This window comes from Sphaeramia orbicularis, chromosome 6 (genome assembly GCF_902148855.1).
Source record: "Sphaeramia orbicularis chromosome 6, fSphaOr1.1, whole genome shotgun sequence".
Classification (NCBI taxonomy): Eukaryota; Metazoa; Chordata; class Actinopteri; order Kurtiformes; family Apogonidae; genus Sphaeramia; species Sphaeramia orbicularis.
In genome coordinates, this window is record NC_043962.1 from 20,790,111 (window position 1) to 20,806,377 (window position 16,267).

General features: G+C 37.2%; 1 protein-coding gene across 1 annotated transcript in view; it reads left to right on the forward strand.

The window, feature by feature from the left end:
* lrrc56 (leucine rich repeat containing 56) overlaps positions 1-11,636 on the forward strand; it is a 13,054-nt gene extending 1,418 nt beyond the window's left edge. Inside the window, exons 3-12 of the mRNA XM_030136674.1 lie at positions 2,744-2,804; positions 4,526-4,622; positions 4,844-5,041; positions 7,301-7,478; positions 7,571-7,792; positions 8,018-8,085; positions 8,621-8,763; positions 9,475-9,707; positions 9,909-10,254; positions 11,059-11,636. Coding sequence (XP_029992534.1) covers positions 2,744-2,804; positions 4,526-4,622; positions 4,844-5,041; positions 7,301-7,478; positions 7,571-7,792; positions 8,018-8,085; positions 8,621-8,763; positions 9,475-9,707; positions 9,909-10,254; positions 11,059-11,224 — 1,712 coding nt within the window. The 3' untranslated portion in view covers positions 11,225-11,636. The remainder of the gene's footprint in view (positions 1-2,743; positions 2,805-4,525; positions 4,623-4,843; positions 5,042-7,300; positions 7,479-7,570; positions 7,793-8,017; positions 8,086-8,620; positions 8,764-9,474; positions 9,708-9,908; positions 10,255-11,058) is intronic.
* Positions 11,637-16,267: the final 4,631 nt, after the last annotated feature.

Below are 16,267 nucleotides of genomic sequence, written 5' to 3' on the forward strand. Positions count from 1 at the left end.
AATAAAACACTCAGTTGAGGCATTTTCTAGTTTAACCCATAAAGACCCAGCACTACTTTTGTGGTATTTCCCAAATGATTTTTTTTTTCTCTATATTTAACATTTCTTGAGGGATAAGTCACCATTTGTTATGAAATAACCCTCTATATTATGCATTTTTCCAGTGAAAATCAGGTATTTTCAAATATTTAATTTGCTGATCATGTTGATGTTGATGAAAGCTGAGATTAAACTTGATTATTATACCACAAAAGACAAAAAACTGAAGAAAAAGTGACATTTTCAGTCAAATGTAACCTTAATTGAACATAAAACAAGTGTCTACGATGGCTGTTATTTATCAAACTCCATGGGTTTTACTGGTGAATTAGTACTGTAGAAGATGACGGTGTTTCCACGTTCACTACGGAGCCTATGAACGTCCATGAAATGATGATGATGATGACCATGAAAAGACGACAAACTGTATTTTACACCAATTATTTCCATGTATTGATAAGATTAGTGGATTAACAGGTATTTTACACTTTAGATCAGTAGAGGGTTTTGGTCGCTAGTGGATGTTTGGGTCTTTATGGGTTAAATCATGGTCTTTTTGCATAGGTATAAATACATATATGCTAATGTATATGTACAGATGTATTGTAATCATGAAGTCTGTCTGAACTCAAAAGCTGAAAAACTGATATAACAATAATATAATACATAGTCTACACAATAAAGTCGCCACTTGGATTTTAGAAAGCAAATTATTTAACCTTAACTGATGCAGTGAGCAGCTTTGTATTTCTCAAACAACTACAGTATGTTGGAAGACATGTCTTTTAGCGCAGTAGAATTCATGGCCATGCTTAATAGTGACAATTATCCACACATACAGTATAAAACAAACTCAAGGGAATTGAATTAACAGCTGTGCAGCCGAAAGAAAACCCCCTATCCATGAGGCTAATTGTAAAAAATGGCGTCAGTTTGCAAGAGAGCATAAAGATTGAACTTCAGCGCAGTGGACATAAGTGAGAGTGAGTTTCCCCGAGTGACTGGCATATCAGGTTGAGTGCCCACAGCATAAGCCTGTGGGGGCAGTGTTATGATCTGTGGTTACTTCAGTTGGTCAGGTCTAGATTCAGCCCTGTTAAGTGTCCACAAGTGAGGTGGGCTGACTACAGTGAATGACAAGATCTTTCCATCAATGGAAATTTCTCTTTCCTGATGAGACAGGTGTATTCCAAGATGACAATGCCAGGATTAATCAGCCTCAAATTGTGAAAGAGTGGTTCAGGGTGCATGAGACATAATTTTCACACGTGGATTGGTTGTCAGAGTCCAGACCTTGACCCTGTTGAGATTTTTTTGTGATGTACTGGAGAAAACTACATAGCATCTGAATACATCTGAGTCTCCAGTAATCAACAGAAGATCTTGGCAAAAAAAAATTATGCAACTCTGAATGGAACTAAATGTTGTGAAATTACACTGTCATGACGGAGAGAATGAACAGACTCAAACGCACGGCACTGAAGGGAATAAAGGTGATTTATTAACATGAAACAAAACATGAGAACAAAAAACAAAACCTGATGAAGAAACTGAGTCCACAGTGACTAGAGTCCAGATTATGGAGAAGAGGTGAATGAAACCAGAGTCCAGTCTGTGGGTGATTCTATGGAGGGATGTGGAGGTCTGTGGTGGAGTGGCAGCTGCAGCAGAATGTTCCAGCTCCTTCTTCTTCTTGGTTTTTTTAAACAGCGGTTGCAAACTTTAGTAATGCATTTCTGCCACCCTCCTGATGTGCATGATCTTCATGGCTTACATGCTATATCAATACAAATAACATTGTTTTAAATGTGAAAAAAAAATCCTCATATTCTGTTACTAATCTCAGTTGCTTTTAAAAACTCAAAAAGATATTTAGTTACTCTATGTTCTGAAGATGTGCTTAGAATATCTTTTATATCGAATGATTCTCCCATGTCCTCTAGATTCCTCTTCATCTTACTTCTTTCCCTTTTGTATATTATGCAGTTCATAAGAATGTGTTCTACGGTCTCAGAAACATTACAGCAGTCACATTTTCCTGTTTCATGTTTTCCTGTTAAGAATAGTGTGTTATTTAATCCAGTGTGTTCTAATCAGCACTGCACCTGGGCAGAGGAGCTGCTTAAATAGGCTCCTAATGGAGATCTGACTCAGGTGCGGTGCTAGCAGGTGAAGACAGTTAGTTTGAGGGAGGGGTCTTTGGCAACACAGGATTGCACCATGACATACACAAGTTTATAAACATAATGCTACATTGAATGTGTGCCATAATCAAAGTTATAGGGGGGTTAACAAAATGTGACTTTTTTTTGACCAGGCAGAGACAGCTTTCCATAAAAATAATACAGACTCATTAAACCGGAAAAAAGATAAGGGCCAAATAAAGACATTGTGAGCAAAAAGTAGTATAATTTTACAGGATTTCCTGCCACATGTGCCAACAAAGATGACGGAGCTGATAATAGTGGAGGAACATCTTGATTGTACTCACCTTTGTCCTCAAAAACATCCTAGATTGCGCCACAAGTTCAAGCATGAAAGAGCTTTGTATGTGCATGTATGAGTCATATCTAGACTTCTCACACATTAGGCTCCATTCATTTCACATTACAAAAGTTAAGCACATGAGGAGTTTCAAAATGAGTTTAAACCAAATGATGTCACCAGAATGTGACATTGCTTTGTTGATCTGCTTATTTTACAGGCAACTACTTGCCCAATTTGGTGCAGCTCAAAATGAATAACAGCATTATACTGTCAGTAAGGTAAGTGTAAGAGGCATAATAGACATGTTTTTTTTTTTTTTTTGCTGACACTTTTGTATTCCCGTTTAAGTAGCATGTTTCTGGAATCATACACACACATATTATGGACTATTGACAGTGAACATGATATACAACCAAAAATTTTTTTTTAAATTATTATTTTTTTGTTTTTTGTATTGTCACAGTCTATTTCTTTTTCTTTTTTTTCCTTTTACCTTATTTTTATTGTTTGATTTCTGTACATTACAAAACAAACATAAGGGACATTTGAGATACATTGACCATAATAAACCTTTGTGACTAACAATTGTTTTTAGTAATGTGACGCTGAAATGAAAATTGTCCATTCTTCCATTTATCATGACACTGTTCTTCTTGAGTCCTCAATCTATGGGTCAGAATCTCCACCTCAAATATTCCATTCACTATTTGTAGCCAGTTGTTAGTTGTGGGTGGTTCTAATCTGCACCATTTTTTGGTAATAGCCTTTTTACAGGCTGCTAATCGTATTTTAAACAAATATCTATCATTTTTTCTTACATTAATACCAATAATACATCTGTCACTGCCTATTTCATTCAAAATTAGCAAGCAAGTTCAGGTGTTACCATTAAGTGAACTACTTGATCCAAAGCATTAAAGGACCCATGAACATTTCATACGTAGCTATCTAGAAGACAGTCTTTAGTGACAGGTCAGAGAAGCCATTACAGAGGCAATGTAGTGATTTTAAAAATACAAAGGTCAGTGTATGTATAATGAGAACTATTCAGACTGTGTAAAATGTCTTCCGTTGCTCTGGGGGGAGCGCTAAAAAGTCTGAGAAAATAACAGTGGTCATGATGATGTAGTCTTGAGAAAACAAATTATAAAAGCCAATCTTTCATGGAAATTGAATGGCCTGGAAATTTACCAGGCAGTTAAGCTCTAATGGAATATGCAATTGACTGATATTCCTGGCTTGACTGTTTTTGGACTGAAAATCAAAATACTACATGGGCGTCTGCAAGGCCTGCATTTCTATATAGGTGCCAAATTAAATTTCTGGAATCCCAAGTGTAGAGTCATGTTGCTGCTTGTAAACCAAACAAAAAATCTGTTTCTCAGTGCAGTCCGAGAGATAGATGTGTACATGCAGAAAAAGTATCAAACAGGGATTTGTGGCATATTAGCAATCACATTTATCCACTTGGATTATCCTGGAAAAAGACAAGCTACAGACACAACCTCTGGTGAATTGACCTATCAGTTTGATTGAAACCACAGCTGTGTCATCAGAATCAGTTCATGAATTGCCTGGAAGGGACACACACTGTAAATTGTACTTATATCAGGAGATACAAGGAAATGTTACCTAAGAAACTGCAGAGGAATATGAGAGGACAAACAGACAGATAGGGAGCTGTCTACTCCACCCTAAAAGTAGCAGAGCAGAGCCAGCCGGATGTGAACTGCCTCTGATAGCATTTCCTGCTCTGGGATGTGGGAGCTGTAGTGAAGAGGGTGTTACAGGGTTGTAGATAGACTAAGTGAAACTCTGCTGGAAGAATCAGAACAACGGTATGCTTTAGAGACAAGTGGAAAGACGCCTGCATATTTGGGGTGAGAAATAAATGAATGTCCAAACTCAGTAGCCAAGCGGCTGGAGATCCTTTCCAGTGATTCATGGTGTATGTATCCCCATTTTCTTCTCTCAAAGTTGTTTTGTTTTGCATCCTTAGAGACCTTGGAACCACCCTTTCCCACCTGCAGGTGCTTTCGGTGTCTCAGTGCTGCTTACAAGACCTAGATGGCATTTCTACACTGTCATCTCTGAGGGTACAACCAACTGGTTTCTACTAAATCTACTAAGAAACAGTTGAACAAAATCAGATTAGAAGCCACATTTGTTATTCCACTAGAGTTCTAAATTCTAATGTAGTATATCAATATCCACTGTATTTATGTAATGTGACTGTTCAGTAAATGTGTAATAGTTTTTTTTATTTTTGACATGTTGCTGTCTGTCTGCTTACAAATACATCCTTTCTCTGTTTCAGGAGTTGTATGCAGCCTATAACAGTGTGTCAGATCTGAGTCAGATTAGTATGTTGGAGAATCTGCAACTGTTAGATCTTGAAGGAAACAATGTCAGTGATCTGGTCCAGGTTCAATATCTGGGGCTGTGTAGTAAGCTCCACACACTTACCCTGGAGGGAAACCCTGTGTCTGTGCATCCAAACCCCTCTGCCCCACAGGTAGGGAAAATACCCTCAGGTCATGTTTAACAATATATATTTGCTCTCATTTAGCAGTCACATCTTTTGGTCTTTTTCAGAGTTATTTATTTGAGACCTTAAGGATGGCCGAACTGTTGCAGATTATGCTACCTTCCGAACAAGATATGAAAACAGAACTTTTGATGAACACTGATTTTCTGTGAATGACTAATTTACATTTAGCAGAGCCTCTTATCCAGATCAACATACTACACAACAGTTGAAAACTTGGTCAGCGCCACATAAACCAACCACAAAAGGTAGATAACAACCTGGTTTTAACCACATAGAGAACTGAAGCACGATGAAGGTTGAGCATGTAGCTGGTCTGGGTGAATCTGAAAAGCAAGTGTTTAGTGGATGTTAAAGAACCTTATGTAACGTTCAGTTTAAATGTAAGCGTTGTTCTACTGTTGGCTGTCTTTATTGTGCTTAGCAGGCTGTCAGCCCTCATGGCTTTGTCAGATAATGACCAGAATGTAATTAGCATCAGCAGGTAGACATGAAAGTATCTTTGTGATCTCACCGCTCCGCATCTGGGTCTTCAGCATACAAGACAGGACTAAAGGAGAGCAGGTGATAATGGAATTATCAAACAGAAACATAACTGATGGACACCTTTGGGTAGATATCATGACAAAATCTGGATATTACATTATTCATTTGATGTAAATGTTCCATGCATGAGGCAGTTCTCCAGTGCTCCATTCATTGACTATATACTGCATTTCCACCTTCCGCTGATTCACGACACAGTGTTCTGTGAGTTTTTTGGGCCGCTGTGAATGTGTTTATTTACACCCACCAGCAGAGCATTAATTAGGAAACTAGGGCAATGAGGGAAGATGCTGAGCTGAATATGCATTAGGCCTGTGCTTTGTAGTGACTGAAGGGTGGTTGGTTTGCTCTCTTGCCAAACTATCAGTCTTGCTCACACACAGACACGCACACACATACACATCCACTCACTTCCTGTCACACGGCCCTTCTTCTACTCCTCTTTTCTCTTTCGTTTCCTCCTTGCCAGCCCTTCTCTCTTTTTCATTCATTGCATCTGTGTGGTTTGGTGTGGGGCAGGAGAGCCCAACTCTAATTTGATTGCTCTGTAGCTCAGTGATTTACTTCACTTTCGCTCCCTCTCTCCGGTGTCTTTCTCAGCGCAGATTATATACCAGACCTCACTGCAAAGTACTTCAGAGATTTTAGTAGCACTGTTTATTAACCCTCACTGTTTTATGTGTTATGTCTCCATGTTGTGATGTCAGATGCTGCAACTTCTGCCAGTCACCATCATCATTAAGTACAAAATATACATTATTTTAAGATTTATTATCTTATTGAAATAACAATTAGGAACTATTTACCCCACCCCACTTTTGAACAGAAAGTATATATGACTGTTGAGACCCACTAACACATTATTTTAACCCTATAATGCCAGACATATCATATTTTATACATGAGTTTAGAAGCCCTTTTTTCTTGAAAATCTGATGTATACAATTAGATACATGGAATACATGGATATTCCACCAGGTGGTGGAATTCATTCACCAAAGGCCTTTCCAGTGACACTACAAGATTTTCAATGAGGAAGGAGGCAGAACTTTGCCAATTTTGAAAAGGAATTACCAATTTGTTAGACATGTTTGTGCTATATTATGTTTTTGTTTGTTCAAAAATAATAATATTTGAGCATTGAGACCCGATGTATTAGATATGATACAAAATTGAAACTCATACATGGAAATTGATATTTGAAAAAAATTTTTTTTTGGTTGTTCAGAAGGACCAATAAAGGCTCCAGTCTCAAGGAACTGGAATTTTCTGTCAATTATTTAATGGTTCGGGCTTTACAGGATTAAAAAGACAAAAAGGCAGATTCAGGGAAATACAAGTATAACTTTTTTTCAAGTATTAGGAAAACAACTTAACTAAGGGACAGGAATATGTACAGTATGCCAATAGGTCATTTTAAGTTTATTAACTGAAGCATAAGGAGTAATTAGTCTTTCACAAATTACTCTGGCTCAAGTAACTTTCCCTCTGTCAAAGTATGAAACCTGATAGTTGAAACAGAGTTTCTCATGCTTTGGTGAGTGGGGGTGTGAAGTGAAAGAGTTTACAGTCATAGTGTAGTACATGCTTTCATTGCTTCTTTTCCTTTTGCTAAAATCTGGCTGAACACTCCCTTTCTCACTGTGTCTCTCTTTCATCTGTTTTCTTCCTCCTTCCCAGACGGCAGACTATAGTTATCGAGCTGCAGTGAGGGAGTTGGTCCCTCAGCTGCGTTACCTAGACAATACAAGGGTGGAGGAGGACGGGCTGAGCAGCAGTACCACCAAGGGAGAAGACTGGGCCATTCTCCGAAACTCCATCATTGACTGCAACTCCTTTCAGATTGCTACAGAAGACAGTCTGTATCTGTACATGTTGGTTTGAGTTGGACAACACAGACCAGTACATTACAACTGGGCTTCTTATGGGCGCTCACTTTTGTCTTCACAGGCGAGACAGCATATCCTTTTAGCAGACCGTCTACAGCCAGACGCCCTACTTCTAGCCTCTCCTGTGTCCGGCCCCTCTCATCAGTCGGCTCCAGACCCCATACAGGCTCTAGACCCATGTCGGCAAACAGGGTTGGAATTTTCTCCCCTCCTGGGTCCAGACCTGGTTCTGCAAACTCTGACATAGCAGCACTGGAAGGAGATACCAGCACACTGACACATGGTTGGGAGCTTGTCCCTGTTGTTGCTGCTTGATTTAATAACTAAGCTAATCATAGAACCTACTTCAATGTCAATATAATGTGAAATATTTTGTTTTTTTGTGGTAACTCCACTCTATTGTAGAGATAAAAGTATTCTCAGCAGCATCCTTTATTCAACAGTGACACCAAGAGGACTTTGGTGTGTGTTAGCGTACTTAATCTTTTGTAATGTGTTTCTTTTTAAGGAGCTGGTAAGATCCTATTCTGTGGAAATCCTGTCCAGGCTATTCGAGCAAGGCGGGAAAAATTGAGGGTATGAGAAGATGTATTAGAAGTTAATGTTCATGAAATATCAAACTGACCTGCACCATTCACCAGTTGTCAGTTGTTTCCTATAGTCTGTTTCATGAGTTGAAAGGGACTTTGAGCAGTATGGGCTTTGACAGGCCTTTATGGCTGTCTAGCATAACCATCTTATCGCTTTAATGTCAGTATAAAGAGAATGGACTAATTGTTAGCAGGAGGGCAGAAACCGGAGAGGACAGGAGCAGTGGTAGAAGGATAAAGGTGATGGAGATGTGTAAAGGCTACCGCAGTGTCAGAGGGACTTGACAGATGGGGCTCTCACCGCCAACACCATGTGATCTGTCATACCAGCATACGCACCGCTGCTGTCACTCTCTGTCTTCCTCTTCCCTTCCCTTCCCTTCTTGTTCGCTCTGCCCCCTTGTATTTGCACTGTCTACACATCTATCCATCACTGATGCTATCATCTCCGAGGCCTTTGTTCTTTAATGCTACCTTACAGCCTCTCCTTCCCCTTACGCTCAGTATGTCCTGTCTCATAGACTGCGCCTACCATGTCTACCTTTACACCCCGTGACCTGCCCATTCATGTACCGGAACACACATACGACCTTGAGGAACCTGATGTGGGAGAGCGTTGTGATGTGTTTGCTGAACTCAGAGCTTGGAGGGACCAGCACAGCAAGTACCTACTCCTTATGCATTCTTTCACTGTTCCTTTTGACTCAAGTCTTAACCCTGTAAAGCCTGAACCATTAAAACATGGACAGAAAATTTCAGTTCTTTGAAACTGGAGCATTTATAGGTCCTTCTGAACAACCAAAAAATTTGTTTTCAAATATCAATTTTCATGTATAAGTTTCAAATTTGTATCATATTTGATACATCAGGTGTCAATGCTCAAATATTATTTTTGAACAAATAAAAACATAATATAACACAAACATGTCTAACAAATTGGTAATTCCTTTTCGTAATTGGCAAAGTTCTGCCGCCTGACAATCTTGTAGTGTCACTGAAAAGTCCTCTGGTGAATGAATTCCTCCTCCCTGGTTGATTATCTGTGTATTGCATGTATCTAATTGTATACATCAGATTTTTCAAGAAAAAAATATCACACTGATCATGTAGAAGGCTTCAAAACTCATGTATCAAATATGATACATTTGGCATTATACGGTTAAACCATAAGCACAAACTGAGACTGATTTTACCACAACTTTACAATATGAAAATGTACATCTACTGTCAGAATTTCCAGCTTGCAATTCATGTGCATTTTGACGCTGTTTACCCATCATGATCCAAAAATCTCTTAACAGCCATACTATGTCTTCCTATGCTCAGACCAAGTGGAATAAACTAAATATCATTCCTCCATTGCCTTGTTTTTCAGGTGTCTCCAAGCCATAGAGATGGAAAAATGCCCACAGGTATTGACTATTCATCACGATGACGTAGAAGAGGAAGAAGATAGTGAGCAGGATGATAATGAACAGGAGGATGAGGATGAAAAAAGCTCTGATGGTATGAGAGCTGACAGTTCTGATGAAGAACATGAGGAAGAGAAGCATAGCAACAGCCGACATACTGCTTCACCAGATTCCTCATTCCATTCTCTTTCCCCAGGTGAATACCCACTGAACGAACAAACTTTGTCTATAAAAAGCTGAGGAACGGAGAAAATGAATAACGATGCGATAATAATGAATCCACAATAGAATATACATTAAAAATAAAGATAAATTAAGTGTAGTGACTGCTACTGAACCCTTTGTGATGCCAATTCTAAACTGAACCTGATGTTGCTTAACTCGTTTCTGTTTTTAGACATGAATTACAAAGACGCTTTATTCTCTGACGTGTCTCAACCGTGCCTGGAGACCACGCTGTCCCCCTCACCCCCTCTCCATGCCACAGCAGTCAGCGCTGATCGGAAACCACCAGGGATTAGGGCACGCAGGCTCCGACTCAGCCGGGGCAATGCAGAGATCTTACCTGACTCTGGCAGAATAAGGCGCCCTCTTGAGGCAGGTACCACCACAACAGCTGAGAATCTGCCATCACAGAGGATCCAGCAGGTTACCAACACCAAAGTGTCACCGCTGTCAGTGTCTGCACACATACCCTGCCCACCTCTAGCAAGTGTTGCAGGTGAAGGGCAGATGAATTCACGGTATGACATCACTAAGAATTGTTTTATATACAACTCTGCTTTGCTCATATTCACACTGTACTCTGTCTAAATGTGATTGATTTAATTCTGCTGATCTTTATAATAATTGGATTTAATTTAACCCATAAAGACCCAAACATCCACTATCAAACAAAACCACCTACTGATATAACTGTTTAATACCTGTGGATCCACTTATCCTATTAATATATGTCAATAATTGGTGTAAAATATAGTTATTCGTCTTTTCATGGCCATCAGATATGGCCCATTTGGATGCTCAGAGGCTCTGTAGTGATCGTGGAAACACTGTCACCTACTGTGACATTGATTCACCAGTAAAACCCATGGAGTTTTATTAATGACGTTGAATGGAGACATTTGTTTTATGTTCAGTTAATGATACCTTTGCTGAAAAAAGTCACTTTTTCTTCTGTTTTCTCTGTTTTGAAATAATAACCTTTAAACTTTTTACTGAGTTTTCATGAACACCAAAATTAAATATAAAAAATTAGATACAGGAAAATACATAATTTACAGTGGAAAATACAAAAAACATAGATTAGTCTAATAATAAATGGTGCTAATTCTCTTAAGAAAGGTTAACTAGAGAGAAAAATTCATTTGGGAACTGACACAAATGTAGCACTGGGTCTTTATGAATTAAACTTAGTCAATTCTAAAAAAAAAAAAAAAAAAAAAGTTGCGACTTGTGAAAATGTGACTTTCTAATGACTGAGTGGCATGTATTGAGTATAATGTTTGAAAAACCCTAAACTAAGAAAAATATCCCCTGTGTTTCAGTGTGGTGAAGGACTTATCCTGTGTACAGTCTGTCAGAGGACATCAGACATCCAAACTCCAAGAGAGACCATTGATTTCTCGACCTCACACGGCTAGGGCAGCTCTACAGAAACATCACCAGCACCACTCTTTACAACCCTGCAGAGGGAGCTCACAGCCTGACTGACACCAGCGCAGGATGTCTGTTTCAAACCCTTAAAAAAAAACAAAAAAAACTTGAGGCAGTATGGTCAAGGTGATAATAATTCCTCAGTTTCACTTTCAACATGATTTCCACACTGCTCTGTGGTTTGATATATGTTTTATCCTGTGTACTGGTGAAGATGCAGTAGATATTGAAAGTATTTTGGCGTAATGTGAAGATTTCTAAACCTAATAACATGCAGCTAATTCATGTTCATGTATAAATATGCCTCTAAATCTGCTGAATTGTTTTTGTGGTGGTTGTTTGACCTGATAAAACACACAGTAGATGTAATTAATCAAACTCTTAAAAAAATAAAACTTGAGGCAATATGGCCTCAGTTTCACTTTCAACATGATTTCCACACTGCTCTGTCGCTTGATACATGTTTCATCCTGTGTACTGGTAAAGATGCAGTAGATACTGAAAGTATTTTGGCGTAATGTGAAGATTTCTAAACTTAATAACATGCAGCTAATTCACGTTCATGTATGATTATGCCTCTAAATCTGCTGAATTGTTTTTGTGGTGGTTGTTTGACCTGATAAAACACACAGTAGATGTAATTAATGCCTCATTTTGTAATTTCTCAGGTTGAAATATTGAGTAACTTTTGTGACAAAAACAAAAATACAAATATTTTTAGTGTTATTAATTTCAATATTTGTGAAATGCTTATTTTAGTAAAAGGGTTCTTATTCAAACATCTGCTGATATTGACACTGTAATAATCATATTCTACCACTTGAGGGCAGTGTTTTTAAATAATCAGTCAAATCAGTTTATCACATGAACTATTCAGAGGAATATACCTACCCAACACTTTAACCCTTTCATGCATGAATTATGAGAACCTTAGTGAGTGAGAGGGTTTTTATTCCTTTTAGGCATGAAAAAAACAATGTGATAGATTTATTTATTTTTTTTTTTTTTTTAATTGAACCTATTTTTTAATGGAGTTACAAAAGTGTCCACTCATCTGGACACCATGTGTTTAATTTTTGAAGCAAAGAAACATAAATTTAAAACAGTATATCAGAAAGTGATATACTGTGTGAAAACTACGAAATAAAAACATTTTTGATGCAGCTAATTTGATGTTTTCTCACATTTTATCATACTCCAATACTAGTTATTACTCACTTCATGGAGATAATATGCAAAAAAAAAAAAAAAAATCCTTTTTGTTTAAGAAAACTGTTAATTACAGTTTAATAACAATTGGCAGTTAGTTTACACTCAATCATGTCACTGCAGATCAGGTTTACTAAGAACATAAAGTTACAGTAATTGTATGAATTACAGTTTATGGGATGGTGCATAAGCGTCCACCATGTTGGCTGATATGCCTAACCCTAACTACAACAACAAAACCCATGAATACACATGAGAACAGCTGTAGAATAACTGTCCACTGTAGTGACCACTATGCATGAAAGGGTTAAAGTTCAAGATTTACAGCCTGTGGTCCTTTTCATGCCTGTTCAACCACAGAATATTAAAATGTAATAACATTAACAACACAGTATTTGGCCTTGTATAGTAAATTACAAATACATGACATATACAGTATGTAATTATTCCTCCAACTGCCTGTAACTGTCACACTGTTGTTCTTTCTGCCATTTGGACCACCACTTAAATCTTTCTGTCTTTTTTTATTGCTACCCAACATTAATAAACACATAAACCCTTCACTCTATTAATAAACCATTAATGTCAAATCTTAGTCTGTTTGCACCATTATAAATCCACTGCTCCAGCTTCTCTCTTTTTTGTTACGTCTATGGTCTTAGTTGAGGAATATATGATTTTGCTGCTATTCTATTAGGATAATAAACTCATTTGAGGACACTTTATATATTTCTATTTTTCAGTTCTATTCACAGAAACAGAATGTTTATACTGTTTCCATGAACTACAAAGATCGATATACATACGTAAAAAAAAAAAAAGGAATGTTTGTTGTACATTTGTATATTAAAGGCGTAGACGGCCACTCAACCATAACAACTATTATGTAACTTCTCAATGTATCCTATGTACATATCTCGCCTTCAGTTTTTCTATCACGTGGATTCTTTATTTGGGGATTATGTTTCCTCTGTTACTACCTGTCTGGTGTTTTTAGCTACATTCCGCCAGTGGGACTATTACTTCTCAAAACAGATTGGAGGAGAATGGAATGGAAGGAGAGGCCTCCTTTAGGGTGGGAAAATGGGAAAGTGTCCACCTTTTTTCTCAGAATAGTCTTGTAATTACTGTGAAAGGTATCATTTCCACAGCTGGTCAGGAACACGGGACCTGATGTCGCCTATGAGAAGCTTTCTTCCACTTTCTAGTCATTACCACATCCTATGATGAACAATGATGGCCTTGTTTTTTTGCTTTTTACTTTACAGTATTTGGGTTGTCGTTATTGCACTGAAGTCCTATTGTGTCACAAAGTTGTTTAGTGAAATCTGAACCAAGGAGTTACATTACCAAGACAAATATTCCATGTCAGTCTATCTGTCAACACATGGAATGCACAAATACAATAGCATAAATTTTACACAAATGTATCCTGCCAAGATCTAACACCATGTCAGGTAGGTAGTTACAACCAACAGAAGTCTCCAATTAAACTGCCAGAATCAGGATTTCAGCATCAAGTTTTCATGAACCTACACCAGTGTGTCAAGACTGTGATTGTAGTTACCAAAATGGGCGTAAATGTTACACTCCAAAGCTTTGTGATAAAGCCCACATTAACATAACCCTTTGAAGGGGAATGCATTTTTCATTTAATTGTCATAGGAAACATCCTTCTTGTTTTGACTTGACACCTGCTGTCAGGTGTTGCACTTGGAAAATACCTTAAATATGAGTTCAGACAAGCCCGGGAGAAGCTGTTTGTACAGTATGTAAGAGTACAGGATCCTGCTGGGAGTAACATTCCATTCACTGTGAAGTGTTGTAGCAACATAAGTCATTTTATGTTGACATCTTAACAACCTAATGCAGACATGTAATCAATAACGGCAAACACTATAATCATTATTACTCTTTTTTTTTTTTTTTCAGATTTTTATTTAGAAATATTGAGAAGATTTCAGCATACATTGAAATTACATTGTGGTCACGTAACAAGTATGTGACCAATGACCAATCTTTCCATTCTCAACATTTCAGTTTTTCTTTTTCTTTTTTTTTTTTGTTAATAATAAACAAAACAATTGAAAAGTGAACAATGGATGCATTGTCACATAAAGAAAACACACACGAAAGACCAAGAGACTTTGACCTCCTCTCTCGCAAAAATAAATAAATAAATAAATAAAATATAAAAAGTAGAATTAATTAAATAAACAAAAAACAAGACAATTCCAGATACATTGTCATTATATTGTCATTTCTTGTACATTTAGGGTTCCAACAGATTGTGTTTGGTAAGTGTAAACAAAACATATCCACTTTGACCATAGATTTGAAAATTTGTTCATTTGTAACCAAAGGGAGAAGGTTAGTCTTCCCATCTGGTAAATTTCATTCACAATATCTACCCATTTTTCCAGATTAGGTGGTTGAGGTTGGCGCCAATGCCTGGTCACAGCCTTTTTGCCAGCAGTTATTAAAATTCTATACAAGTAGGCATTGTTCACTAAAATTTTAGTTTTTCCCATAATTTATTACTCTTTTTTTATTAACAACTTTCCAACTTGAATTTTATCTTATTTGTGAGAGGTGTTTAAAGATGACATTTTTCTGTTTTAGTTTAGGTCAACATCCTTCACAGTTCAGTCCTTTTTCATTACATATACATAAAAGTACTTGAATTGTTTTTTTTTTTTAAATAACAAAATGAAACTGTACAATGCAACCTTACACTGTATATAAAGGTTATGGCAGCAATTATGCGGCAAGAAAATCCTCTGACTCATTGTTTTACACCTCTGGATTGATATACCAGAGCTAATGCTGTATTTCCCGCTAATTCTGTTTCAAGGTCGTGCATTCAGTAAGAATGTGCAGGAGGATGCATTGGGAATTACCTGATGTTCAAGAGGAAGTGAGGAAATGCTGTGGGACTGGGACAGAAACCTGTTTTCTGGCCCACAAATATTGCATACATCAATTTTAGATTACAATGTCTTGGCTTGCTTTTAGAAAAAGATGAGAGCTTCATAATATACTTCTAATTTATTCCAGCAGAACAAAGCCTCAAGCCAGTGCTGAGGCTTTTCTTTTTGTGCTTTTAGTTCTTGTTATACATCTGTAAATGCAGTTAAACTGGGAAAATATAAAATAAGTGTTCCCATACTATATGCATGTTTAGCCACGGATACGATTGTGACGCAAAAATATACAATTGAACATTTTAGGGAAGTATTTATGGATAATAGTGAATTGTGCATGTGGTTTTAGAAAAATATATGTCACAGTAAAACCTCTAATACACAACTGCATATCCTGAGATTAAGAGTGAGCAATTTCCTTGTGCTTTTGTTTAGACAACATTAAAAGACAGTTTTATGTCATGAAAACATTATTACAGTAACAATTACAACCTTAAGAACAAGCTTTTACATGTTGCATATTTTCAACTTTTATTCCACCCATGCACACTTTCATTTAATTGTCTGTCTGGATGATGTTATAGATGAAATCAGATGTAACAAATAAAGTGGTTGAATATTGAAGTGTAATGTTTCTAAGCACAGACCTATTTAAGATTATATGCACATATGTACTCGTAGTATTAAATGAGTAAAATATATTCTCGGCCAACTCATTTGCAGTAAACTAATTGCTCATTGCTTTCACGTGCTGGAATCAGATAAAGTTGGGTCGATCTTGCCAAAAAGCCTCCCATCTGAAATACTTTGTATGCTGTTAGAGGTAATCCCAGAGTGTCTTATACTGAAACTTTGCGTAAATAAAGTAAAACTAGAGGAAATAATAACCATTCCCCCACATTGGATATACACCTATTTGCTTTATTTGAATTATCACTGCACCTTATTAACCCTTGTGGATCCTTTT